Source organism: Capricornis sumatraensis, chromosome 8, assembly GCF_032405125.1.
Source record: "Capricornis sumatraensis isolate serow.1 chromosome 8, serow.2, whole genome shotgun sequence".
Lineage (NCBI taxonomy): Eukaryota > Metazoa > Chordata > Mammalia > Artiodactyla > Bovidae > Capricornis > Capricornis sumatraensis.
Genome location: NC_091076.1, coordinates 24118824 through 24144778, shown reverse-complemented (window position 1 = coordinate 24144778; position 25955 = coordinate 24118824). Strand labels below are relative to the sequence as shown.

At 38.5% G+C, this 25955-nt stretch overlaps 3 protein-coding genes across 3 annotated transcripts; all 3 read right to left on the bottom strand.

Moving 5' to 3' along the window:
* Nucleotides 1-1647: 1647 nt before the first annotated feature.
* Nucleotides 1648-2595, bottom strand: LOC138084677 (olfactory receptor 6M1-like). Its single transcript, XM_068979043.1, has one exon. It carries the CDS (start codon nucleotides 2593-2595, stop codon nucleotides 1648-1650), a length of 948 nt encoding a protein of 315 aa, XP_068835144.1.
* Nucleotides 2596-12366: 9771 nt separating this feature from the next.
* LOC138084644 (olfactory receptor 6M1-like) lies at nucleotides 12367-13314 on the bottom strand. The gene has a single exon (XM_068979004.1). It carries the CDS (start codon nucleotides 13312-13314, stop codon nucleotides 12367-12369), a length of 948 nt encoding a protein of 315 aa, XP_068835105.1.
* A 9711-nt stretch (nucleotides 13315-23025) lies between these two features.
* Nucleotides 23026-23973, bottom strand: LOC138083503 (olfactory receptor 6M1-like). Its single transcript, XM_068977355.1, has one exon. It carries the CDS (start codon nucleotides 23971-23973, stop codon nucleotides 23026-23028), a length of 948 nt encoding a protein of 315 aa, XP_068833456.1.
* Nucleotides 23974-25955: the final 1982 nt, after the last annotated feature.

The following is a 25955-nucleotide window of genomic DNA, read 5'->3' as shown; positions in this document are numbered from 1 at the left end:
CTCTGCTCTCTCATATAATGATGCTTGTGATTCCAGTTAGTACCCATCTGGGCAATCCGGCATCCTCTCCCTATTTCAAGTTCTTATTCACTTTTACAAAGTGCAAAATCCCTTTTACTTATGTGCTCTGTGTGCTACATTTGCAGGTATCAGGTATTAAGGGTTCTTTGGGGTTCATCATTCATTTAGCCTACCACAAGATATTTGGAAAAAAATCTGATAATACAGAGATCAATTAAGCCCCTCCTCCCTGCCCCCAAGCTGGAGAGATATTTAAACGGAAGAGAGTATCTGCCTTGTGTTTTTTAAAGGATTTCTAGATCCTGATTCTAGCTGCTTTGCAGACCTTGCTATTTTTTACCTCCTAGGGTTTTATTCGGTATTCTTATTATAATAAATACCCATTCTACTTAAGCTCACTTGGTCACTTTTCCCCATTTGTTTTCCCCCAACCAGGTGAATTCTAGGATATTAATTCTTCTGTAGATGATAACCACATTGGACAGTTGCCACAGACGATCAGTCTAGAGTGTCAGTTACTGCCCCTGAATAATTGGTTTTCCTTTCAGTCCGTCGCTTTTCAAAATCTGTTCTCACTCATCCTGCTGCTTCTTGGTCTGCAGGTTTTCTAGATAATGAGGACTGGCAGGGAATGCTCTTATTTCAGAAAAAGTGGATAACCTCCATGTTAACTTGTTTCCCATCTTAACTGTCTTCCCATTTAATATTTCATGCTGTAAGGAAGTGCTGAAGTAGGCTGGCGTTCACAAATATCTGCACACACATAGTCAAAACCTGTGATGTAGTTTGGGGCAAGATGCTCAGTGAATTTCAGTTTTCTCATCCATAAAATGGAGATAAGAATATCTGATTTTCAAGGTTAAGAGGATTAAATGATATATATACACACACACACATTTAAGTACACTGTACAACACTGAGATATGTTATTCTTCTTCCTTGTTTTGTTATTGTTTTTCACAATTATCTGCAGTATTTGGATGAGAGGGATGAAGCCAGTAGTCTTGCAAATGATGAAATGCCCAGTTATAAGAGTTCACTTTTAATTACATGTGGTTTCGTGTCTTAGACTATTTCAGTTAAGCTTATTTTAACAAAAAGGAAAAGCACAAGCTGTATTCCCCACTTTACAGAAGGAAATGAAGCTCAGAGAAGCTGTGTTACCTGCTTAAAAAAACATGTTAGGATCAGGCTTAAAATTCAGGTTTTCTAACCCTGGTTAGTATTTTTCTTTAATCAATGATATTCTGTGTATGAGACAGTCCAGTAATAGAGTTCAGAGCATGTTTATTTTTCTCTGTGGCTGAATTATCTCCTTTAGACCTTGGCTTTGCATCTGATGTGGCTGGATGTTTTTCATTTCTTCTTACACACCTTTGATTTTACGGTCTTCAAGAATACTTTACTCCACATTGTGTCCAAGATTTTAAAGTGTCATTTTGCTTTTTTTTTAAAAAATATTTATTTATTTATTAGGCATTAGGCATGTAGGATCTTTAGTTACAGCATGTGGGATCTAGTTCTCTGACCAGAGATCCAACCAGGCCCCCTGCATTGGGAGCACAGAGTCTTAGCCACTGGACCACCAGGCAAGTCCTGAAAGTGTCATTTTTAGGAAACAAACTTTCAAGGTTTCCTGTGCAATGAGGATATAATTTTGTTGACTGCATCTCTGAAAACATCTTTTACAGTTTCATTCCTTAGACTATAAATGAAGGGGTTCAGAAGAGGGGTCACCATTATAGTGAAGACAGCAGTCACTTTATCAAATTCCAGGGAATGACTCTGGCTGGGTCTCACATACATGAAGATGTTGCTCCCGTAGGCAATAGAAACGACAGTGATGTGAGAAGCGCAGGTGGAAAAGGCTTTCTGACGCCCTTGGGCCGAGGGGATGCGCAGGATGGTCGAGATGATGTAGGTATAGGACACGGTGGTGATCACCAGCGAGGTCAGGAGGATGAGAGAAGACAAGAGGAAGCTTATCATCTCAATAAAATGAGTGTCTATGCAGGCCACCTGCAGCAGAGGGGCGATGTCACAGAAGAAGTGATTAATCTCCTCATGGCAGAAGGGCAGCCTGGACAGCAGAATGACCGGGCAGAGCACCGACAGGAAGGCCCCCACCCAGCAGCCCAGAACCAGCAGGAGGCACAGCCTGCTGTTCATGACGATGGTGTAGCGCAGGGGGTTACAGATGGCCACATAGCGGTCAAAGGACATCACCACGAGCAGGATGAACTCCGCGGTCCCCAGGAAGAAGAAGAAGTATGTTTGGCTGATGCAGCCTGCAAGAGATATGGTCTTCCTGTCCTTGAGGAGAAAGGATAACAGTTTTGGGGTAACTGAGCTAGTGTATGAAATGTCTAGCAGTGACAAATTACTGAGGAAGAAGTACATTGGGGTTTGGAGGCGACTATCAGCCCATATTAGGGAAATGATGACACCATTTCCAGTTAGAATGAGCATGTACGTAAACAACAGGACCACGAAGAGGAAGATCTGAAGCTTCTGGAGAGCAGGGAAGGCAGTCAGGATGAACTCGGTCACTGTGGTCTGATTCTGCACATCCATTGAGTGGAGAGCAAGATGGGCAGCATGTCTCTGAAAAAATAATAAAATACAAAGATGAAATTCAACTTAAACTGTCAACTGTCAATATCATTGCTAAGATGCAGTAGAAGAAGATCTGAACGAAGAGTTGAGGGTGATTTGTTTTCCTTCTCTTTGTAACCCCATTAAAGGGAGGACCTTGGATCAATGCCTTGAGTTCCCTAAACTCAGTATTCTCATAGTAAAAATTTTTGTTGAATAGAATTTTCTTTGTGATTCCATAAAATTTAGTCTTCATAACTTTATTCTTGTTTTATACAAATCTTCCATTTTTCATTTTCATTTTTCCTAATGCTATTTTCCCAGCTAAATTCTGTGCCTCCTTAGCTGAGAATCCAATGAATCAACTTGAAAAATGGAAAAAAGAAGTGTTAATAAAACTGAGTTGCTTTTTTCAAAGTTATTTCAATGTTTCAGGCATTGTTTAAATCAAAGAGCAGAGACAGTGAAAACTAGACAGTCAAATGAAAGGGGACTTGTTTCTGTCTCTCCTTTTTTTCATTATCAATATTTTGTTGGGTATCAAGTTGTACCCAAGTTACTTTGCTGTGATAGTAGTTGATCTCTCCATCAGGCTGCATAGGTTTTCTTCATTTTTATTTTTTATAATGATATAAATTTTTATGTTTACACTGTTATACAACAAGTAGGTCAATGGTCTGTGTTTCATAATTTGCAAATGATTTCATATATTTTGAAAAATTGTTTTTGGGAAAATGGTCAATGTGGTTCTTTTTTGTTTCCTACAATGTTATATCCATGGCAACATTCAGAAGAATAACAAAATTTCCCCTCCCATTTCCCAACTGATTCATTTTTTTAAATTAATATTTATTTATTCGTTCTTTGGCTGTGCAGGGTCCTTGTTACTGTGTGGGTTTTTCCCTACTTGCAGTGAGTGGGGGCTGCTCTCTAGTGTGGTGTGTGGTGACTTCTCTTGTTGTGGAGCACAGGCTCTGGGGTGTGTGGGCTTCAGCAATTGTGCTGCAGGGGCTCATTGCTCTGCAGCGAGATCTGTGTTGATCTGCAGTTCAATCCCGGGGATTGAACCCATGTGTCCTGCGTTGGCAGGTGGATTCTTTACCAATGAGCCACCAGGGAAGCCCCCTTGCCTCCAACTGATTCTTTTTTTTTTTTTTTTTTACAAGGTTTCTTAATATAACTTTTTTTTTGAGATTTAAAATTTTTTCTTCTGTTTTATGTTATAGGTTATCTCACTCATCTCTTATATTCTTTTCAGCCATTTGAAGATCATGTTTGTTATTAATAGTAGTTCAAGTACAAATACAGATGGTATTTGAATCACTCACTTTTATCTCTGGAGACTGCTCAACTTTGTTGAATATCTACTGTACAGAATGCAGTTACCTACCGTCATTTGTTGTATTATTTTGTGAGTATTCCTTAAGTATCAAGTTAAAACAAGATACTCATGAACCCTGGGCTGGATTTTTTCTGGGTTTGGAACCCACCTGGTTCCTCTTTAAAGGAGGTCACTTTCCTCGGACTCTATCTGGGGTAAGTAACTTCTAGTAACTGCCTTTTGACTTAAAGACAGGTTTTTTGTTTTGGTGCACAAATTTCCATTTGAAAAGTTGGCTGTGACTTTGTGGTCCTGTAGGAAACTATTCTATTCAACTCTCCTTTATCCCTCACTTCTATGCATCCTTCTTATTTTAATAGCAAGTGTTTTGTCTTCACCGTCTCTGTTCTAGCCAGGAAACATTGGTTTCTTAGAATTTTTAACTTTTCTAGGTTGGTGAATAAACTCCTTTACAAATGCATACTTGTTTCTGTTAATCTCAGATTAATTTTTGGACGTAATAGGACTTGAACAACTTGACTTGCTGTTGAACTAATAGGAGAGCTCATTTACTTTCTCTTAATCCTGGGCTCCAATTTCCACATCTATAAAAAAGAATATTGATCATCTACATTTTCCTTCCAGTCTAAATAACAACTTTCGTTTTCCATAAAGGCAGTCACAGTCTCTATTTAAGCCCCCGTTCTTTGGGTACAAGCCCCATTCATTTATTTATTAAATAAATAAAACAGCGTGGTGGAGCTCCCTGCTTAACCACGAGAGTGCAGCTGTTTGAGATTAAACTCAGGAGTCTGCATTTTCATGTACCAAATACAGATTTTACCATAATCTATACCTTTCTGACAGAGAAGGCAATGGCACCCCACTCCAGTACTCTTGCCTGGAAAATCCCATGGATGGAGGAGCCTGGAAGGCTGCAGTCCATGGGGTTGATAAGGGTCGGACACTACTGAGCGACTTCACTTTCACGTTTCACTTTCATGCATTGGAGAAGGAAATGGCAGCCCACTCCAGTGCTCTTGCCTGGAGAGTCCCAGGAACGGGGGAGCCTGGTGGGCTGCCATCTGTGGGGTCACACAGAGTCGGACACGACTGAGGTGCCTTAGCAGCAGTGGCATACCTTCCTGATGTGTATCACCTTTTCTCTAGTTGTCAGTGTGGGATCCTTGTAGTTCTAGAAAACTGATTGCTGCCACATTAATGCTGGATGTGGGGAAGGGGCCCAAAATTAATGAGTCTGATAGATCTGATCTTTCAGGGTTTAGAGGCAGGGAGCATCGCGAGAAGGTAACAGCCTAGGATAAAAGAGAGCAATTTACAATTGCAAAGTCCATTATTCCATTTCTTCGAATAACCTTCCAAATTGTTATAAGGCAGTTTGTTTCACCTTCTTTTAGGCTATCAGAAGTCTTCAAAGGGTCTCACCCATTGACACAGGGTCTTGGTACCAGAAGGAACTCTTTCTACTGCAAAATATTCTAATATTCACTCCTCCCCTACTGCTCCTGCATCCAGATGATAAGTTTCCGAACTATTTACTAAAGCGAGAAATAGTTTCTGGGTGAACCAGTGTCCCATCACTTCATGGGAAATAGATGGGGAAACAGTGGAAACAGTGTCAGACTTTATTTTTTTGGTCTCCAAAATCACTGCAGATGGTGATTGCAGCCATGAAATTAAAAGACACTTACCCCTTGGAAGGAAAGTTATGACCAACCTAGATAGCATATTAAAAAGCAGAGACATTACTTTGCCAACAAAGGTCCATCTAGTCAAGGCTGTGGTTTTTCCTGTGGTCATGTATGGATGTGAGAGTTGGACTGTGAAGAAAGCTGAGTGCCAAAGAATTGATGCTTTTGAACTGTGGTGTTGGAGAAGACTCTTGAGAGTCCCTTGGACTGCAAGGAGGTCCAACCAGTCCATCCTAAAGGAGATCAGTCCTGGGTATTCATTGGAAGGACTGATGCTGAAGCTGAAACTCCAATAGTTTGGCCACCTCATGTGAAGAGTTGACTCATTGGAAAAGACCCTGATGCTGGGAGGGATGGAGGGCAGGAGGAGAAGGGGGCAACAGAGGATGAGATGGCTGGATGACATCACCGACTCGATGGATGTGAGTTTGAGTGAACTCCGGGAGTTGGGTTTGGACAGGGAGGCCTGGCGTGCTGTGATTCATGGGGTCGCAAAGAGTCGGACACGACTGAGCGACTGAACTGAACTGAACTGAACTGAATCAGTGTTAATGTTATTGAGGTTTAGTACAGTAATAGAATTGAGCACACTTTGTAGAGAAGTAGACATGCTTTGATAGTACCTTTCATTTCTAGGTCACCATCTTCATCACCAACAACACTGGGTATTGATAAGCATCATAGCAGATTACTGTGGGTTCTCCTGAAGTTGCCTGTCATCTATTCTACTGTTTCTTCCATTTGTCTATTTCACCGCTGCCATAATGTTTTCCAATTGCCTATACAGTCTTTGATGACCCTGATATGGGCTTGAATTCCCTTTTATTGTAAAATGTGAATAACTTGGTATCTTTAAAGCATTATGGCATTCTTCAACAATAAAAATATGAGATGTTCAAACACAGAGTTGATATTTGCCATGATTGCCATAGGATTGCATAACTATGGAAAAACAGATCTTTATATTCTGTTGTATTTTGGTCAAATAAACTTCTGTGAGAAAAACTAAAGATATAGCATTGCTCTCATTTTTGGAATCTCTCAAGTTCATGATAGTGAAGAAAACCCGGGTTTGTGGTAGCTTTGTCTTGATGATCTCTCTGCCCTTAGGATCCCATCATGTCCAGGAGGAAAGATTCTGGACCATGACAACCTGTGTATAACAATTTAGTTACAACCTTGCCAAATGAAGATTTTCTTTTGGGGACCATTTTTCTCATTACCATTTCTGTGGATTGTTACAAAACTGCATAGAATTGCACATTTCAAGAATCCAGTTCAGTCAGAAACTTGTGGAATGACGGAAAGAGCCTAGTAGGTATCAAAATTGGAAAACCTGTGTTATATTTTTTATTTGGCCACGGAGAGCTGCAAGATCTTTCATAAGACTGTTTCATAAGCAACCCGAGTCTTATTTTCCTCCTCTCTAGAAGGAGTTATAGTGCTAATGGCAGATTGATAGTCCTAACACAGGATATATCGCAGCGATTTATACATACATTGTGTTCAACAGATATTTAAGAAGACAGTGTTGGGGAAGGATGAACAGAAAAGGACTAAGATGTGTGGGGGGGGAATGGGGAGATCTGTGCTGCTCAGGAAAACATGAAAAAGTTTATTTGTAGCTGAGGGACATTAAACACGTGAGTTTACATAATCATGGGAAAGCTATCACCTTTGACTTCTGTCATAAGTAATTTTTTTGGCAAAGTAGTAATTGGAATTTAACTCATAAAAATATATATATAAACAAATTTACTAAGACCTAGATGCTTAAAATACGAATATGGATAAATGCATAGTAAAATATACTTACATCTTCTTGAGTGTAGAACTTGTGGCATTTTCTTCATTCAATTATCAAAAATTTTGTCTTTCTTCTTATGCCTTTCATCCATTATTCTTTAAATTTTTTTATTGCTTTGATTTTGAATTCCATATAAATCTCTCTGTCTTACTTGGAAACGCTTCCCCATATAATACACATCCCTTTTCTCAGAAACACACCAAATGGTTATTCAGTTTTTGCTAAACTACATCATCTGCTTCATTTGAATGAAAAAGTGTCTTTTTATAAGCTCTGATTACTTTCTTCAGTTTTTTTTTATTCTTACAGAAAAGTCTAAGTTTTGACTTGTACTAAGTCCAAGCACTATCTTTTCACTTGATCTCTTTTTAATTCACATATTTGGTATCACATTTTTGCCAAAATGGCGAAATGATGACTTTGATGATGACTCAGAAAGTTAGACCCAGTGAATTAAGAGCAGATCTTCTGACTTCCGGTTTATACTTCTGACAAAAAGATTGAAAGACTTTCTTCTCAAATCTCCCAAATTTCAAATCTTATTTTTCAATATAGAAAGGTAATAACCTGACAATTTGGTTAATTTCTGTATCTTCTGTGGATCTATTCAGAAACTTGGAATTATTCAAAACCACAGACTGTCAGGTTAGAGAGAACTAAAGGGCATATGAGATAGTCTGGTGCTAAAACATCCCGCCCTGCCTCTGTCGTCTAGTGATGTGAAGCTCTCTATTTCCGGAGGCATCTCATTCTGCTTTAGTGGTTTTGGTTGTTAGAAAAAACTTATAATTGCATTCACTGAACTATCTTTCTAAATTTTCATCACTTTGTTTAGTCACTCCTGTTCATTCAGCTGGCATATTGAGACTTGATTTTAGACATATCCACCTTATTTGCTTTCTTTAGGAAATGATGTCTTGTGATTTGAAGTGATTACAACTAGAAGAACTGTGATATTTAAAGATTTTTTAAAAATTTACCATTAGAAGTTTGGCTTAGAATGGCTCTTGGGATTCTGGCATTAAAAAAGTTAATTATTATTATTGCAATCTTGGGATATTATAACTGAAGTTACTAATCACAGAAAGTTAAAGTCTCTTGAGAGACTCTCTTGGGTGCTTATTTTATTGATCTAAAGAAAAGCTTAGACATCTGATTTAAAGTTTCAGTGAACTAGATACTTGGAAAACTTAAAAAATATTTATAATGTGTTTAATAAGTTTTAAGATGCTTGTCAAAATGAGATTACTTATATAGATGAAGGTAATTGTACATATTTAAATAATTTATTGAGATAAGATTTATAGACAGTAAACATATTTAAGTATATAATTTGTTGAACTTTGACAAATGTGCACAGTTATGTAGCTACCATTACCAGTACAACATTGGTTTAACATTACCTTAAACATTTTTCGTGACCTTTTGCAAGTAAATGCTTTACCTCCATACCTCAGGACATGACAACCACTGATGTTTTCTGTCAGCATAATTTGAATTTTCTAGAATATTATATAAATGCAATCTTATATTGTTTATGAACAATATATCTTGATAAGATGTTAATACCCCAAACACATGAGGAACTTATATATTGCAACAGCAAATATATATATTTGCTAAATAAATATTATTTATATATATGTATTATTTGCTAAATAAATAATATATTATTTATATATATTATTTGCTAAATAAATAACTATATATATATTTGCTATAAGTTCCTCATGAGTTTTGGATGTTAACATCTTATTAAGATACATGGTTCATAAATATTTCTCCTGTTGCGGAGATTGCCTTTCATTTTGTTGATTGTTGGTCCTCCCATGAGCTTTTCCAGTTGTTGTCTTAGCAATTGTTAACTGTCATTGTGTTGGTGGGAGTGTTATTTAGCATACTAATGAATTATAATGGCCATATGATGAGGCTCAAGATCAAAATTTCCACCAGCTTAGGCCTAGTTAGTTCTATTGTTTTTCTCTTTGTAGCTTCCTCCTGAAATTTAGATAAGAATAGTTGGTTTCCATTTGAGGGAAGGATCAGGTGTATAATTCTGGGATGATAGCCATGGTAATGACTTGTGTTGGGCTTCTGACTTCAGAACTATAAGAAAATAAATTTGCATTCTTTTGAACTGCTAATTTTGTTATGGAAGTATTTGGACACTAAGTAACTTTCAAAATTCTTCTTAATGAATGTCTGATTATGAGTACAGAGCAGAAAATTATATGGATGCTTCATTCCTGGTGATATTATTTTACTTTCTTTTGATCTTTAAACATTTGTCTACTGCTTTATTTTTTGATGGCCTATGTTATTTTATAATATATTATAGTATTTGAATCCCTTCTGAAGATAGCACTTTCTCTGCTTGCTCTCCCATGAGGGTGTCCTGCCAATTCTTAAGGTCTTCATCTTTGTCTACGAAGCTAGATGACCCAAACTGGTAGTGACCTATTTTGATCTTTGAGATGCCTCTTGTTTTCTCCCTGTTCCCAAGCTCCCTTTTTAGATGCTTGTCCCCATTGCACCTGCTCAGTGGCTGTGTGGACAGAAGGCAATTTACCTCTTGCCATACCCTTCCTCTTACAAAAAGAGAATTGGGGAAGACATCATCTCACTTCAGTGAGACCAATCAGACCATTCACTTCAGTGAACCTTTCAAGGAATTTGGATTTAGAATACAAGTAATTTAAAATACATATCCTAAAATAAAATAGAGAATTCCTTGGCCGTCCAGTTGTTAAGATTTGGCACTTTCATTGTTGTAGGCCCACGTTCAATCCCTGATCCAGAAACTAAGATCCTACAGGTTGTGCAGCACAGTCAAAAAAATCCATATAAATTGTATATAGAATCTCAATATATTTAAGTGTATTCAGTATACATGCATATATATTGAATACACCTATGATGGATTTTTTTTTTTTTTGGCCCTGCCATATAGCATGTGGGATCTTAGTTCCCTGACCAGGGATCAAACCCGTGCCCACTTGCAGTGGAAGTATGGAGTCCTCACCACTGGACTACCACGGAATTCCCTGAAATATGTATTTGCAAATGACTGAAGCAGCCATTATCTTCCATATGCACAGAGAAATGGAAATAAATAGTCTGCAGAGAGAGAAACATGAAACTGGTATGTACTGGTTTGCTGTGATGCTTCAGCCAGTTACTACATGGTGGCTTCAACAACGCTAATGTGTTCTGTTACAGCTCTGGAGACAGAAACCCAAAGTCAGTTTCACTGGGCCTAAACCTGGGTGTTGGCTGGGCCATGCCAAGGGCTCTATGGGAGAAAGAATCCTTTGTTTTGCTTTTTCAGCTTTGAGATGTACATTCCTTGGCCTGTGGCTCCTTCCCCCATCTTCAAAGCTAGCAGCACAGCAACTTCAAATCTCTGCTTCTATGATCACATTACCTCTTTTTGTGTGACAAAATCTCCCCTCTCCCCTCTCATATAATGACACTTGTGATGACAGTTAGTACCCACCTGTGTAATTCAAGATCGTCGCCCTATCTCAAGATCTTTAATTTGAATCCGTCCTGCAGAATCCCTTTGCCATATAAATTTTATGTGTTGCTTAGATTCACAGGATCAGCGATTAGGTCTGGATATCTTTCAGGGCCATCATTCAGCCTGCTACAAGATATTTGGAAAAAAACAGTAACAGAGACCAAATGACTCCTGAGAAAGCTAGAGAGAGATCAGAGATTCTGAGGGAAGTGGGTGTCTGCCTTGGATTTTTAAGGAGTTCTAGCTACTAATATTTGTCCTTAGCAGGTCTTGTGGTTTCTTACCTTCTGAGGTTTTATGTGGTATTCTTGATTATTATTATGATAAATACCAATGTTACTTAAGCTAGCTTGATTACTTTTCTGCTTTTATTTTCCCCAATCAAATGCATCCTAGACATTTATTCTTCTGTAGATGATGATCACTTTGGCCAGTTGCCACAGACGATCAGTCTGGACTCATTGTCAGTTACTGCCTCTGAATAACTGGTTTTCCTTTTGACACATTGCCTCTCACAGTCTGTTCTCACTCATCTGATATGCCTTGGTCTGTAGGTTTTCTGGATAATTAGGACTGGCGGGCAATGCTCTTATCTCAGAAAACATGGATAACTTTTCATGTTAACTCTGTTTCCCTAAGTTTCTTCTCATTCCACACTTCATGATACAGTGACGTGCTTGAGTAGGCTAGAGTTCACATGTATCTGCATATATATATATATATATATTCAAAACTAGTGATGTAAGATGCTTAATCTCAATGAATCTGAGTTTTCTCATCTGTAAAATGGGAAAAATATCACATTCTCAAGGTTAAGAGGGCTAAATGATATATATATATGTACATATTAGAATATACTGTACAAACACTGGGATATTATTATTATCTACAGTATCTGGCTGTCTTGACTGGAGCTAATCATCTTGAATAGTTTGCAAAGACCCATAAAAAGTACTTATTTTTAATTACATGTGGTTTCATTTCTTAGACCATCATGGTTGAGCCTACATTAACAGAAAGAAAAAAGAAGAACCACAGACTATATTCCCCACTTTACAGATAATATGTTAGGTTCAGATAGGCTAAGGGTCACCCGATAAAAAAGTGATAGAGAGGGCTTAAAATCTCTGACTTCTGTGTTTTTCATTAATCCATGAAATTCTGTGTGTGGGAAGGTCCAGTAATAGAGTTCAGAGCATGTTATTTTCTCTGTCTCCTCTGGACTCTGGCCATAATACTTTGCAGCTGGTGTGGCACATAGTTCTTCCATCTCTTTGCACACACCTTTGATTTTATGGTCTTCAAGCATGCTTTACTCCACATTGTGTCTAAGACATGAAAATGCCATTCTTAGCAAACAAACTTCCAAGGATTCCTGTGGGATTATGTTTCAAGCTTTCCTGGGCAATAAGGATATAATTTTGTTGACTGCATCTCTCAAAACTTCCTTTACCTTTTCATTCCTTAGACTATAAATGAAGGGGTTCAGAAGAGGGATCATCATTGTGGTGAGGACAGCAGTCACTTTGTCAAATTCCAGGGAATGACTCTGGCTGGGTCTCACATACATGAAGATGTTGCTCCCGTAGGCAATAGAAATGACAGTGATGTGAGAAGCGCAGGTGGAAAAGGCTTTCTGACGCCCTTGGGCCGAGGGGATGCGCAGGATGGTCGAGATGATGTAGGTGTAGGACACGGTGGTGATCACCAGCGAGGTGAGGAGGATGAGAGAAGACAAGAGGAAGTTTATCATCTCAATAAAATGAGTGTCTATGCAGGCCACCTGCAGCAGAGGGGCGATGTCACAGAAGAAGTGATTAATCTCCTCATGGCAGAAGGGCAGTCTGGACACCACAATAGTTGGGCAGAGCACCGACAGGAAGGCCCCCACCCAGCAGCCCAGAACCAGCAGGAGACACAGCCTGCTGTTCATGATGATGGTGTAGCGCAAGGGGTTACAGATGGCCACATAGCGGTCAAAGGACATCACCACGAGCAGGATGAACTCCGCGGTCCCCAGGAAGAAGAAGAAGTATGTTTGGCTGATGCAGCCTGCAAAAGATATGATTTTCCTGTTTTCTAGGAGACAGGCTAACAGTTTTGGGGTAACCGATGTCGTATATAAAATGTCCAAAAAGGCTAAGTTGCTGAGGAAGAAGTACATTGGGGTTTGGAGGCGATAATCAGCCCATATTAGGGAAATGATGACGCCATTTCCAGTTAGAGTGAGCATGTACGTAAACAACAGGACCACGAAGAGGAAGATCTGAAGCTTCTGGAGAGCAGGGAAGGCAGTCAGGATAAATTCAGTCACTGTGGTCTGATTCTGCACATCCATTGAGTGCGGTGCAAGGTGGGCAGCATGTCTCTGAGAAAATAATAAAATATAAAGATCAAATTCAACTTAAACTTTCAACTGTCAATATCCTTGATAAGACTTCCCTGGTGGCCCAGTGGTGTAAGAGCCACAGAAGACGTGGTTTGATCCCTGGGTCGGGAAGGTCCTCTGGAGAAGGGCGTGGCAACACACTGGCATTCTTGCCTGGAGAATCCCGTGAACAGAGGAGCCTGGCGGGCTACAGTCCATGGGGTCACAAAGAGTCAGACACAGCTGAAGTGACTTAGCACGCACGAAATACCATTCATAAAATGCAGTAGAAAAACATCTGAATAGAATTGAGTGATTTATTTTCATTCTGCCTCTTACCCTTGTAAGTGTAGCATCTTAGATAAATTACATGACTTCTTCTAAGCTCAGTATTCTTGCATTTAAATTTTTTCTTTGTATTAAGTTGTCTCCATGGTTCCATAAAACTTTAGTCTTAATGCTTTTATTGTTTTTTATACGACAGTCCTTCCCTTTTCTATTTCACTCCTCCTAAACTTCTATTTTCTTAGCTAAGTTCTGTGCCTTTAAAGAGAAAACTACCTCACTGAGATTTCAGTCAGTTTGGAAAATGGAGAGAATGTTAATAAAAGTTGAGTTATTTTTCTCAAAGTTATTTCAAATTTTCAGGTGTTATCTAAATCAAAGAGCAGAAAAATCGAAAGTAACCAGGACAGTCAAATGAAAGGAAATCTGCAACGTCTGTTTTCACTTTTGTTATTGATATTGACTATCTGATGGTACCCAAGTTTTTTTGATATAATAGTAGCTGAGTTATCCATCAAGGTGTATAATTTTTCTTTGTTTTTTCTATAACGATAGAAAGTTTTATGTCTACACTCTTATAGAACAAGGAGGTCAGTTATACATATTCCATTATTTGCAAAACATTTTATATATTTTGAAACACGTTTTCTTGAACATAATCAATGTGTGTCTTTTTATCTTTGCAATTCTACATCTATGGCAGCATCCAGGAGAGTAACTTCCACCTCCCATTTCCCAACTAATTCTTGTAGGTGCTCTCAGAGAGGACTCTGATACCGTCTATTCTTCTCAGCCATTTGAAGATCAGGTTATTAATAGTAGTGGAAAAAGTGGATGCAGATAGACGGTGTTTGAAGCCCTCAACTTAATCTTTGGATACTGTTCAGCTTTGCTGAGCATTTATAGCATGTCTATAAAATACAGTTGACTCACTCCTTTGGTGTATAATTTAGTGGCTAATCCTTTAGTTTTAAGTTAAAGCAAAGCAAATATAAACCAGTCCTGGGTACTTTATAGTGGCTCAGTGGTAAAAGAATCCGCCTGCCAATGAAGGAAACACGAGAGACATGGATTTGATCTCTGGGTCGGGAAGATCCTCTGGTGCAGGAAATGGCAACCCACTCCAGTATTCTTGCCTGGGAAATCTATGGACAGATGAGCCTGATGGGCTACAGTCCAGGAGGCTGCAATAAGTCCAACACGACTGAAGTTATGGACCATGCACTCACGCATAGATGACTGTGCAATAGATATACTTACATCATATTGATTGTAGAACAGTTGGTATTTTCTTCACTCAAATACGTTAAGAACCATGAACTTTGGCTATTCCTACTGTTTTCTGTCCATTTTCTTTAAATTCTCTTACTGCTTCTATTTGAATTCCATGTAACTCTTAGTTTTAGTCCGAGACTCTTGTATGATGATACACATCCCCTTTTACAAAACTGCATCAAATGGTTTTTCAGTTTTTGCTGAAGTACTTCATCTTCTTCACTTGAATGAAAAATAGAAATGAACCAAGAAAACATAACCTGTCTTTTTATAAACTCTGATTACTTTTCCCAATTCTTTTTCTTATTCCTGCAGAAAAAAATCTGTCTCAACTTACACTAAGATTAATTCCAAATGTTATATTATCATTTAATCTTATATTTTATACATTCAGTAATCTTAATCTTAGAATTTTTCCCTAGGTTTTAAGTAGTATGTATTTTGGATCACATTTTCCAAAAAAAAAAAAAAGTCAGAATGGTGAGTTTGGTGATGACTCAAGAAATCAAACCCAATAAATTAAGAGCAGGTCCTCCAACTTCTAGTTTAGATCTCTGGCAAGTAGACTGAGACTTTCTGACTGAAATCTTTCCAAGTTTCAGGTCCTTTTTTTTCACTTATAGACATGTAAGTTTATGTTTGTTCTGATAATTTCTATGTCTTCTGTGCATCCATTCAGAAACTTGGAGCTATTCAGAATCATAGACTATCAGATTAGATGAGACCTAAAGGGCATATGAGATAGTCTGGTGCTAAAATAATCTGTAATGTCTCTGTTGTCTAATTAAGTGAAACTTACTGTTTCTTAAAGGATCTCATTCTACTTTACTGGTCCTGATTGTTAGAAAATTTCATAATTGTATTGACTTAACTATCTCTCTGAACTTTCATCTTTTATTTTTGTCCCTCCTGTTCATTCTTTACCTGTATTGTAACTTGACTTCAGATATATCTACTTAATTTACTTTCTCCTTGTGCATATTAATGTTGTTATGACTGGATGAATGTGATATTTAATGATTCTTTAATTCACTTTTGAAAGTTTGCTTTAGAATGGCTCTAGGGATTCTAGCATAAAAAAGTTTAATTATAAGTAGTGCAGTCCCAGGATGTTAGAAGTGAAGTAACTAGTCACAGAAAGTTAAGGTCCCCTGGGAGACTCTCCTGGGTGTTTATTTTCTTTCTTTTTTTTTTTTTTTTTCCACAGTCAAAATTTCTTTTTTTTTTTTTAAATTTTAAAATCTTTAATTCTTACATGTGTTCCCAAACATGAACCCCCCTCCTACCTCCCTCCCCATAACATCTCAGTGGGTCATCCCCACTGAGATGTTATGGGGAGGGAGGTGGGAGGGGGGTTTTATTTAAAGAAAAACTTATAGCTCTGCTTAAAGCCTCTGGAAACTAAAACTTTGGATAAATTAAATTAAAAAGAAGTTCATCATATATTAAACTGTTTTTCAAACTGAAACTATTTACATAAATATATGTCTATGTACATATTTTAAAAAACCTGTAGATTGACTATACTTCAATAAAAAACAATATCCATTGGGGAAAATATTTTATTGAGCTATTATTTATAGACAATGGATAAACTTAAACATATAACTTTTTGAGTTTTGACAAATGTATGCATTCATGTAGCCACCACCAACAGTGGATCAATGGTGTGAGGTATTTGCCATTACCTTAAATGTTTATGTCTTTTTGAAGTAAACTGCTGTCCTCTCCCCTGCTTATCCCCTGACAACCATGGATTTGCTTTTTGTCAGTGTAAAGTTTGACTTTCTAGGCTAATGTATAAATTCTATATTACAACATATAGCTTTGATTTGTTCCACTTAATCTGATGCTTTGAAATCAATTTGAGTGTTTCAGGCACGAGTAGTTTCTTTCTTTGTGGTATTTGAAGATTTATCTACTCTACAGATTGTGTAGCTATATGAGCTTATATATTCACCATGTGACAGACACCTGAATTGTCTTTCAATTATTTGTTATTATGAATTAAGCTTCTCTGAACATTTGAGTTCATGCTTTTGGTGAATATTTGTTTTCATTTCTCTTGGACATGTTCCTAGGAGTAGAATTACTCTATTGTTTGGTAAGCATATGTTTAACTGTACCAGAAGCTGACAAAGTGTTTTCCAGAGTTGATGTACTATTTTCCTTTCTACTAGCCATGTGTGTGAGTACCATAGATCCACATCCTTGCTAATACTTGGTGTTGTGAATCTTTATTTTTAGCCATTAGATCATATATAGTGGAATCATCCAATTAATTTTTGCTTTAGCTTTATTGAAGAATACTTGACAAAATTGTATGCAAAGTGTGCTATGTGATGGTATGACATATTTGTATTTGTGAAAAGACCATCAAAGAGGTTAAGTATTAACACATCCTTCACCTTGAGTGTGTGCGTTACTGCTTCACTCATGTCTGACTCCATGTGACCCCAAGGACCATAGCCCACCAGGCTCCTCTGCCCATGGGATTCTCCAGGCAAGAACACTGGAGTGGGTTGCCAAGCCCTCCTTCAGGGGATCTTCTGATCCAGGGATCGAATCCATGTCTCTTAAGTCTCCTGCGTTGGCAGGCAGGTTCTTTACCACTAGTGCCACCTGGGAAGATACCTCCTTCACCTTACATACTTACAGTTATTACTATTATTATTTTTTTGGCGAGAGTGCTTAAGATCTGCCTTAGTAAATTTCAAGCATGCAATACAGTGTTATTAACTATAGTCACCATGCTGTGCATTAGATAACTGGAGCTTATTTGTCTTGTAACTGAAGGTTTCTAGCCTTTGACCAGTGTCTCTCCATCTACCTGTTTCCCTCAGGTACTGTTCACCACCGTTCTACTGTTCACTTACATGAGCTAGATTTTTTAAAATTCTGTATAAAACTGAGATCATGCAGTTTAAAAATTTTTCTCTTTCTGGCAAATTTCACTTAGTACTTAGCATGTCCTCTAGTTTCATCTATGTTGTAGCAAATGTCAGGATTTTCTTTTTTAAGGGTGAATAAATAGTATACCATTGCATACACATATGTTTAATCTTCTTTCTCTGTTCATTCATCATTGGACTCTTAGCTGTTTCCATATCTTTACTATTTTGAATATTGATACCATGGATATGGGAGTCCAGATATCTCTTCGAGATGCTGATTTATTTCCATAGTGTATATACCCAGGAGTGGAATTGCTGATCTTATGATTGTTCTATTTTTAATTTTTTTCAGGAAACTTCACATTGTTTTCTATAGTACGTGTATCCATTTACATTCCCACCACCAATGCACAAATCTTCCCTTTTTTCCACATCCTTGTCAAGGCACTGTATGCTCTGATTCTCAAATGATATTAGTGACTTCAGCAGGGCACACTTAGGCAGACTAAATCTTTATAAAGTCCTGTGACATCACATAGAGATAATTTGGACCATGAAATCACCGGAGGCTATCTTCAGGTGTATTCTTTCATTTATTTTTATTTTTGGCTGTGCCGGGTCTTTGCTGCTGTGCTTGGGTTTTCTCAGTTGCAGCAAGCAGGGGCTACTTTCCAGTTGCTGTGTGCCAGACGTCTGGTTGCAGTGGCTTCTCTTGTTGCAGAGCATGTGCTCTAGGGTGCACAGGCTCAGTAGATGTGGTGCATGGGCTTAGTTACTCCATCTTCCCAGACAAGGGATTGAACTCATGTCTCCTGCATTGGCAGGTGGATTCTTAACCACTGAACCACCAGGGAAGTCCCTTTAGATTCTCTCTTGGTGTGCTGCTTTGCACATTGAACTCCAGTATATCAGATCATGCTTCATAAATAATCACAAAAAATACCATACTTTCAAAAGTTTACAGAATTGCCGCTTGAAGTAGAACTCTGCATATCATGATAATCATTCTTTGTTGATGGCTTTTATATTAATTTCAATTCTAGTTTGTAGCTACAATTTATTAATATTAGATATGAGGTCTAGAGTACTGGATTAATTACTGTATTCTTTAGTAGCTCAGCTGGTAAAGAGTCTGCCTGCAATGCAGGAGGCTCTGGTTTGATTCCTGGGTCAGGAAGATCTGCTGGAGAAGGGATAGGCTACCCACTCCAGTATTCTTGGGCTTTCCTGATGGCTCAGCTGGTAAAGAATCTGCCTGCAATGTGTGACATCTGTGTTCGATCCCTGGGTTGGGAAGATCCCCTGGAGAAGGGAACAGCTACCCACTCCAGTATTCTGGCCTGGAGAATTCCATGGACTGTATAATCCATGAGGTCCCAAAGGATTGGACACAACTGAGCAAGCTTCATTTTTAGTTACTATGGTCATTTCAGAACTTCATTGCTAACTTCAGCTGGAGATAGTCTGAAAATAGTAAATGTTGCAATGAGTTTGGTTTGTCTTAATACATTTCCCTCAGGATTCATTTTCAAATTTAAGGGGAAAAAAAGGAATTCCTTAGAGTGTTTAACTAAAATAATAAGACAGAAAATAATTGGGATTTTAAGAGAAAGTTTTAGGTATTTTTGTTCCTTCTTCTAAAATGGACATCAATTTTAAGAATATGACCTGAGTTTAACAGATTGAATAAAATAATTTCCTATTTATATACCAAATACCAAATATGGGGTTCACTTCTTAGGTTCCAGTGCATTAGTATAGAGATAACTTCAGTCTCTTCAGAAAAATTCCCATTCCAATATTTAAAAATTAAAACATATGCATTCCAGGCATAGAAAATGTAGAACAGTAGAGTGTTAAAAAATGTCACCAAAAGCATCACTCAAATTAATCAGCATTGATTATTTGGAATATATTCTTTCAGTCTTTAAGAAATTTTCATGTGTGAGATAACTATGAATGAATAAAAGAGTTTTGAAACTTCCTATTCTATTTAGTTTCATATTTACTCATAGGCTTTCTCTAGTGAAAGTGTAAGCAGCTTCCTCTTTCCATTTGAACATAGCCCCTCCTCCAGGCTTCCACTGTATAAACTAAATGGGGTGTAAGTCTTCTTAAAGTAAGGAAGACCATCCTGGACATTTTTTAAACGCATGAGTGAAACTAGATACTGCTACATGAATCCAATTATTACCAGGATGTCAAAACCGTAAATAGGAAAAAAAACCTGTCACCATAAATAAAGAGCCTCTTGATGAGGGTGAAAGAGGAGAGTGAAAAAGCTGGCTTAAAACTCAACATTCAAAAAGCGAAGATCATGACATCTGGTCCTATCACTTTATTGCAAATAGACGGGGAAGAAGTGGAAGCAGAGGCAGTATTTTATTTTCTTGGGCTCCAAAATCATTGTGGATGGTGTCTGCAACCACCAAACGAAAAGATGTTAACTCCTTGGAAGAAAAGGTATGACAGACCAAGACAGTGTATTACAAAGCAGAGACAGTACTTTGCTGACAAAATCTGTGTAGTCAAAGCTATTGTTTTTTTCAGTAGTCATATATGGATGTGAGAGTCGGACCAAAAAATTGATGAGAGCCAAAAAATTGATGCTTTTGAACTGTGGTGCTTGGGAAGACTCTTGAGAGTCCCTTGGTCTGCAAGGAGATTAAACCAGTCAATCCTAAAGGAAATCTACCCTGCATATTCATTGGAAGGACTGATGCTGAAGCTGAAGCTCCAATATTTTGGCAACCTGATGTGAAGAGCTGACTCATTGGAAAAGACCCTGATGCTGGGAAAGATTGAGGGCAGGAGGAGAAGGGGATGACAGAGGGTGAGATGGTTGGATGTTGTCACTGACTCAATGGACATGAGTTTGAGCAAACTCTGGGAGATGGTGAAGGACAGGGAAGCCTGGTGTGCTGCAGTCCATGGGGACGTAAAGAGTTGGACATGACTTAGCTACTGAACAACAACAACAACAACAACTAAATAATTTCAACTCAGACTTTTAGTGTACAGGATAAAAGCTTGTGTTTCGAGAAGTGATCTTAAGAGATTTGGGGTAATTGTCTAATAGCTCTCTTAGAACAATGATGAAATGTTGAAAATATAGAGGGAAACATAGAAAGAAAGGATATTTAAAAATGATTGCTTTTATAACTGGCAAGGCCTTAGATAACTTTATGTTTCCAATTATCACAAAATTGCATGAGAAAATCTAGTAAATAGGAGCTGTTTAGTAAATTCGTAATGAATTCCACCAGATCTCTTTGGGTGTAGAGTACAAGCAAAATATAACAGGATTTAAAAAGTGGGCAGCTCCAAAGCAGAAATAAAAATCTAAATAGGATTTGAGGAAGAAGTAATAAAAATAAAAATAGGGCTTTTCTGATGATAGAGTATTCAGTATTCAGTATATTGCACAAATTTATCTGCAGTTCCCTATTAGATCTATTATCTTTTCATACCAGACGGGTTAAAAGTGTTCTGGTAACTGGTGCTCTCACGGACCTTTGGCTTCAAACTCATAAGCAGATAATGACTCTGCTCACTTCTGTTTACATGCTCTGAGTGAACAGTACCTAAATGGATTCTTTAAGCTAGGGATTTAATAACATAGGTATTACTGATAACAGAGAATAAAACTAATTTTATGTGTAAACAAAACCCAGTTTTATATTCCTTTTATTGAGGTATACAAAAACATAATTAATACAATCTGCATATTATGATGCCTTAAATGGCCTATAGCCAATAGTCTGTGATGGCCTATATGGAGAAAGAATCTAAAACAGAGTGGATATGTATATATGTGACTTCCCTTGTGGCTCAGTGGTAAAGAATCCCCCTGCCAATGCAGGAGAGGAGGGTTTGATTCCTGGGTCTGGTAGATCCCCTGGAGGATGGCATGGCAACCCACTCTAGTATTCTTGCCTGGAAAATCCCATGGACAAGGGATCCTGGCGGGCTACAGTCTGTGGGGCTGTAGAGAGTTGGACACGACTGAGTGACTAAACAATAACAATAGGTATACATATAACGAAGTCATTTTGCTGTACACCTGAAACTAACACGTTGTAAATCAACTCTACTCCAATAAAAATGTAAAAAAGACTGCCAGGCTCCATCGATAGTTGAAAAATTTGGGTTTATTATTCACTGTATGAGAAAGAACTCACACTTCGGAGAATGTGGAATGTCTCAGTGAAACAATGAACCTAGGGAAGTGGGGGCTTGTTCTGGATTGGGTATTATCAGAAAGATGTGGCAATTCTAGGATTGGGTAGCTCAGTAAATCTTTTCTGCAATGAAGGTAGACAGAGTGAGATGTAATTGGTATGTAATTGGTATGTAAAAGATGTAATTGGTAAAGAGGTAGCAGTCATTTCATTTGGCAACAAAGGAGGATGTTTAGTATTTTGTATTGCACAGTGACCTTGTGCGAAATAGATGTTTTGTCAACTTTTGTCCAACAAATGAAAAGCATGATGATATGTAAGCATTGTATAAGTTTGCAGTAACACTGAGACCTATTTGTGAATGTCAGATGAGTTCTGGGTCAAGGATTGATTTTTTTTTCTTAAATGTTATTATTCATATAATCCTCCTTATAGTGGCAGTGTGAGGCTCCCTTCTCTAGGACAAATCTGACTTCGATTCATAAGACTACATTTATTTGTTGAGCCCCTTGGGCTTCTTATCTTCTAAGATATTCAGCAACAGGGTCAGAACTTCTAGCATCTCAGGGCTGATGAAAGCTTCCTTTTCTATATCAACAATCTCTCTATGTGTAAGCAATTTTACTTTTAGGGAAATCATCTCATTTTGTAGCCACAAGTGCCCGGTAAGATAAACAGAGCAGAAGTTCTTGCCTCCATTTTACAGATGAGCAACTGGCAGCTTAAAGAAGTAACTTACTGAAGTCCATTGAAATAAGTGCCTGAACAAATGTTAGACATCAGCTCTTAGAACTCAGAGTCTGGAATGTTTCTACCTTTCTACATTAATTTATGCAAAATACTCCAAGGACTAAGGAGCCAAAGAGTCCTTATTTATTCCTGATTTTCCATAGCAAGATCATAACGCTTGACTCTTGGTGATGTGCGATGCTTTCTCATCTTGCCTATAGATTCGAGACTTCAGTCATGATTCTGTGTCATTCTTCACGCAGAGCAAAGTGACATATAGAGGAAGCATGTCTTAGATGTCCTGAGACTGCTGGGTGTCATGTTCCTTTGGAATGTGGTTGAACTATCCTGCTAACTGACTCTCTCAAGACTTCCTTTACCTTTTCGTTCCTCAAGCTGTAAATGAAGGGGTTCAGAAGAGGAGTCACTATGGTAATGAGGACAGTGGCTATCTTGTCAAATTCCAGGGAGTGGTTCTGATTAGGTCTCACATACACAAAGATGTTGCTCCCGTAGGCGATGGAGACGACAGTGATGTGAGAAGCACAGGTGGAGAAAGCTTTCTGACGTCCTTGGGCTGAGGGGATGTGCAGGATGGTAGAGATGATGTAGGTATAGGACACAGTGGTGAGCACCAGCGAGGTCAGGAGGATGAGAGAAGACAAGAGGAAGCTTACCTTTTCAATGAAATGAGTGTCTGTGCAGGCTGCCTGCAGCAAAGGGGCGATGTCGCAGAAGAAATGACTAATTTCTGCAGTGCAGTATGGCAGCCTGGACACCACAATAGTTGGGCAGAGCACCGACAGGAAGGCCCCCACCCAGCAGCCCAGAACCAGCAGGAGACACAGCCTGCTGTTCATGATGATGGTGTAGCGCAAGGGGTTACAGATGGCCACATAGCGGTCAAAGGACATCACCACCAGCAGGATGAACTCCGCGGTTCCCAGGAAGAAGTAGAAATATGTTTGGCTGATGCAGCCTGCAAGAGATATGGTTTTCGCCTCCTCTAAGAGGCAAGCTAGCAACTTTGGGGTAATAGTAGTTGTGAATAAAATGTCCAAAAATGACAGATTACTGAGGAAGAAGTACATTGGTGTTTGGAGACGGTTATCAGTCCATATTAAGGAAATGATGACAATGTTTCCTGTTATGGTGAGCGTATAAACTAGCAGGAGAATGACAAAAAGCAATGTCTGAAGCCCCTGGACAGCAGGGAAAGAGATAAGCATAAATTCAGTGATGGTGGTCTGGTTTCTTGTGGCCATTTCTGTGTGGAAGGAGAAGAAACAAAGGAGGTTAGAACAGTTTAAGATGTCTTTCAAATGTTTTATGATTTTACTAGATGTAAAAGAGAATGTTCAAGAGGGAGTGGGTTCTAGTCCTGTCTGTGACTCTATCATGTGGCTCTGGGGAAATCCCTTGGCCTCAGTTTTCATCTATGTAATTGATGGGCTAGGGAAAAAAGCCCCCCAAAACAGCAACTCTGTGAATTCTTTAACTCTTTGATTTTTATTTGATATATTTCTTTTCTCCTTAGTTTCTTCCTTAAACCCAAATTTATTCAAACTAGCTGAAATATATAACTAACTGAAAATCACTCAACTTATTTTGATCATACAATTCAAGAATAAAAAAATAGGGACTTCCCTGGTGGTCCAGTGGCTGAGACTCCCTTGCTCCCATTGGAAGGGGTCCAGGTTCATCTCTGTTCAGAGAACTAGATCCCACACGTCACAACTAAAACCTGGCACAATATATTGTTGCTGTTTAATTGCTAAGTCATGTCCAACTCTTTTGTGACCCCCATGAACTGTAGCCTGGCAGGCTCCTCTGTTCATGTTCATGGAATTTCCCAGACAAGAATACTGGAGTGGATTGCCATTTCCTTCTCCAGGGGATCTTCCTGACTCAGGGATCGAACCCACGTCTCCTGCATTGACAGATGTTTTTGTTTTTGTTTTTACTGACTGAGCCACCAGGGAAGCCCTTCCACGAGTAATAAAAATGGGAAAATATTGATATGAAGCGGAGATGTGAAAACTCAGATTTGTACTGCATCTGCCTGACTTCTGTCTGTAATAAAATTTTTGATAGTGTAAAGACCCTAAAGCTGTTTAACCTTGTGAGTCATGTTTTTTCCAGCATATGCTTCTACCACATAATAAGATGGAAGATAAACACACACATTCATATACCCTGTGGGCAATTCAAAACTGACCCCATAATTCTCGGTATGTGTTTTGTATATTTAGACATAGGAAGAACCTTAACTTTTCAGAATTGTATTTATTTGATTCCTTCTCAGTGCTGTATGATGCACTATTTTCTTGCTTTGAGTTTCTTGGAAAGCTTCACAGTCCAGGGGCTACTTGTCCAAACCTGCCATATCTTCCTCTCCAAAAAGTCAAACTATCTATGCTTAGAATCCTTCATTTGTGGAAAACACGCAAGTTGCTTATTCATGTATCTTGTTTCATATTTGATCATCTCCAACTCTTAGAAATTCTTTATTAACTTGAGGTAAAACCTTTTCCCCAGGAACTTTCACCAGTTGGTCTCAGTACTGTATAATCAGTGTTATAGAGATGAAGTCACTCTTCTCAAAAGGCCTTCATTTCTATTTTTAAATTTTAGGTAATAGCTGTGATTTTTGTTGTTGTTTAGTCGCTAGGTTGTGTCTGACTCTTTGCGATCCCATGGGCTGTAGCCCACCAGACTCCTCTGTCCAAGGGAGTTCTCAGGCAAGAATACTGGAGTGGGTTGCAATTTCCTTTCCCAGGGGATCTTCCTGATCCAGGGATCGAACCCTCATCTGCAGTGCAGGTGGATTCTTTGCCACTGAGCCACGAGGGGTAGCTGTGATACTACCTAACATACACTGAGTTCCTGGTCATTATATGCTAAGTGCTTTAAAAATTTAGATACTATTGAAAAAGAATGTGAGAAGGGAGTGGCAGGGGATGAGATGGTTAGATAGCATCACTTGACTCAATAGACATGAACTTGAGCAAACTCTGGGAGACAGCGGAGGACAGAGGAGCCTGTGTGCTGCAGCCCTTGGGTCTGCAAGGAGCTGGACCTGACTCAACAACCACAACAGCAACAAAACAAAAACTGTATCGCCTACTTAGATACAAAATTTTCTTGCTGATTTTTAGGTTTGCAGTGTTTGTTTCCACATCATCTTTTGTTTTGATCTATTAATTTCTGATAGGTGACTATTAAATCATCCCTATAATTGATGTTG

What these genes read in the sequence shown, in the direction of transcription:
- LOC138084677 (XM_068979043.1), bottom strand. Translation starts at nt 2,595, where the DNA reads ATGGATGTGCAGAATCAGACCACAGTGACCGAGTTCATCCTGACTGCC.
- LOC138083503 (XM_068977355.1), bottom strand. Translation starts at nt 23,973, where the DNA reads ATGGCCACAAGAAACCAGACCACCATCACTGAATTTATGCTTATCTCT.
- LOC138084644 (XM_068979004.1), bottom strand. Translation starts at nt 13,314, where the DNA reads ATGGATGTGCAGAATCAGACCACAGTGACTGAATTTATCCTGACTGCC.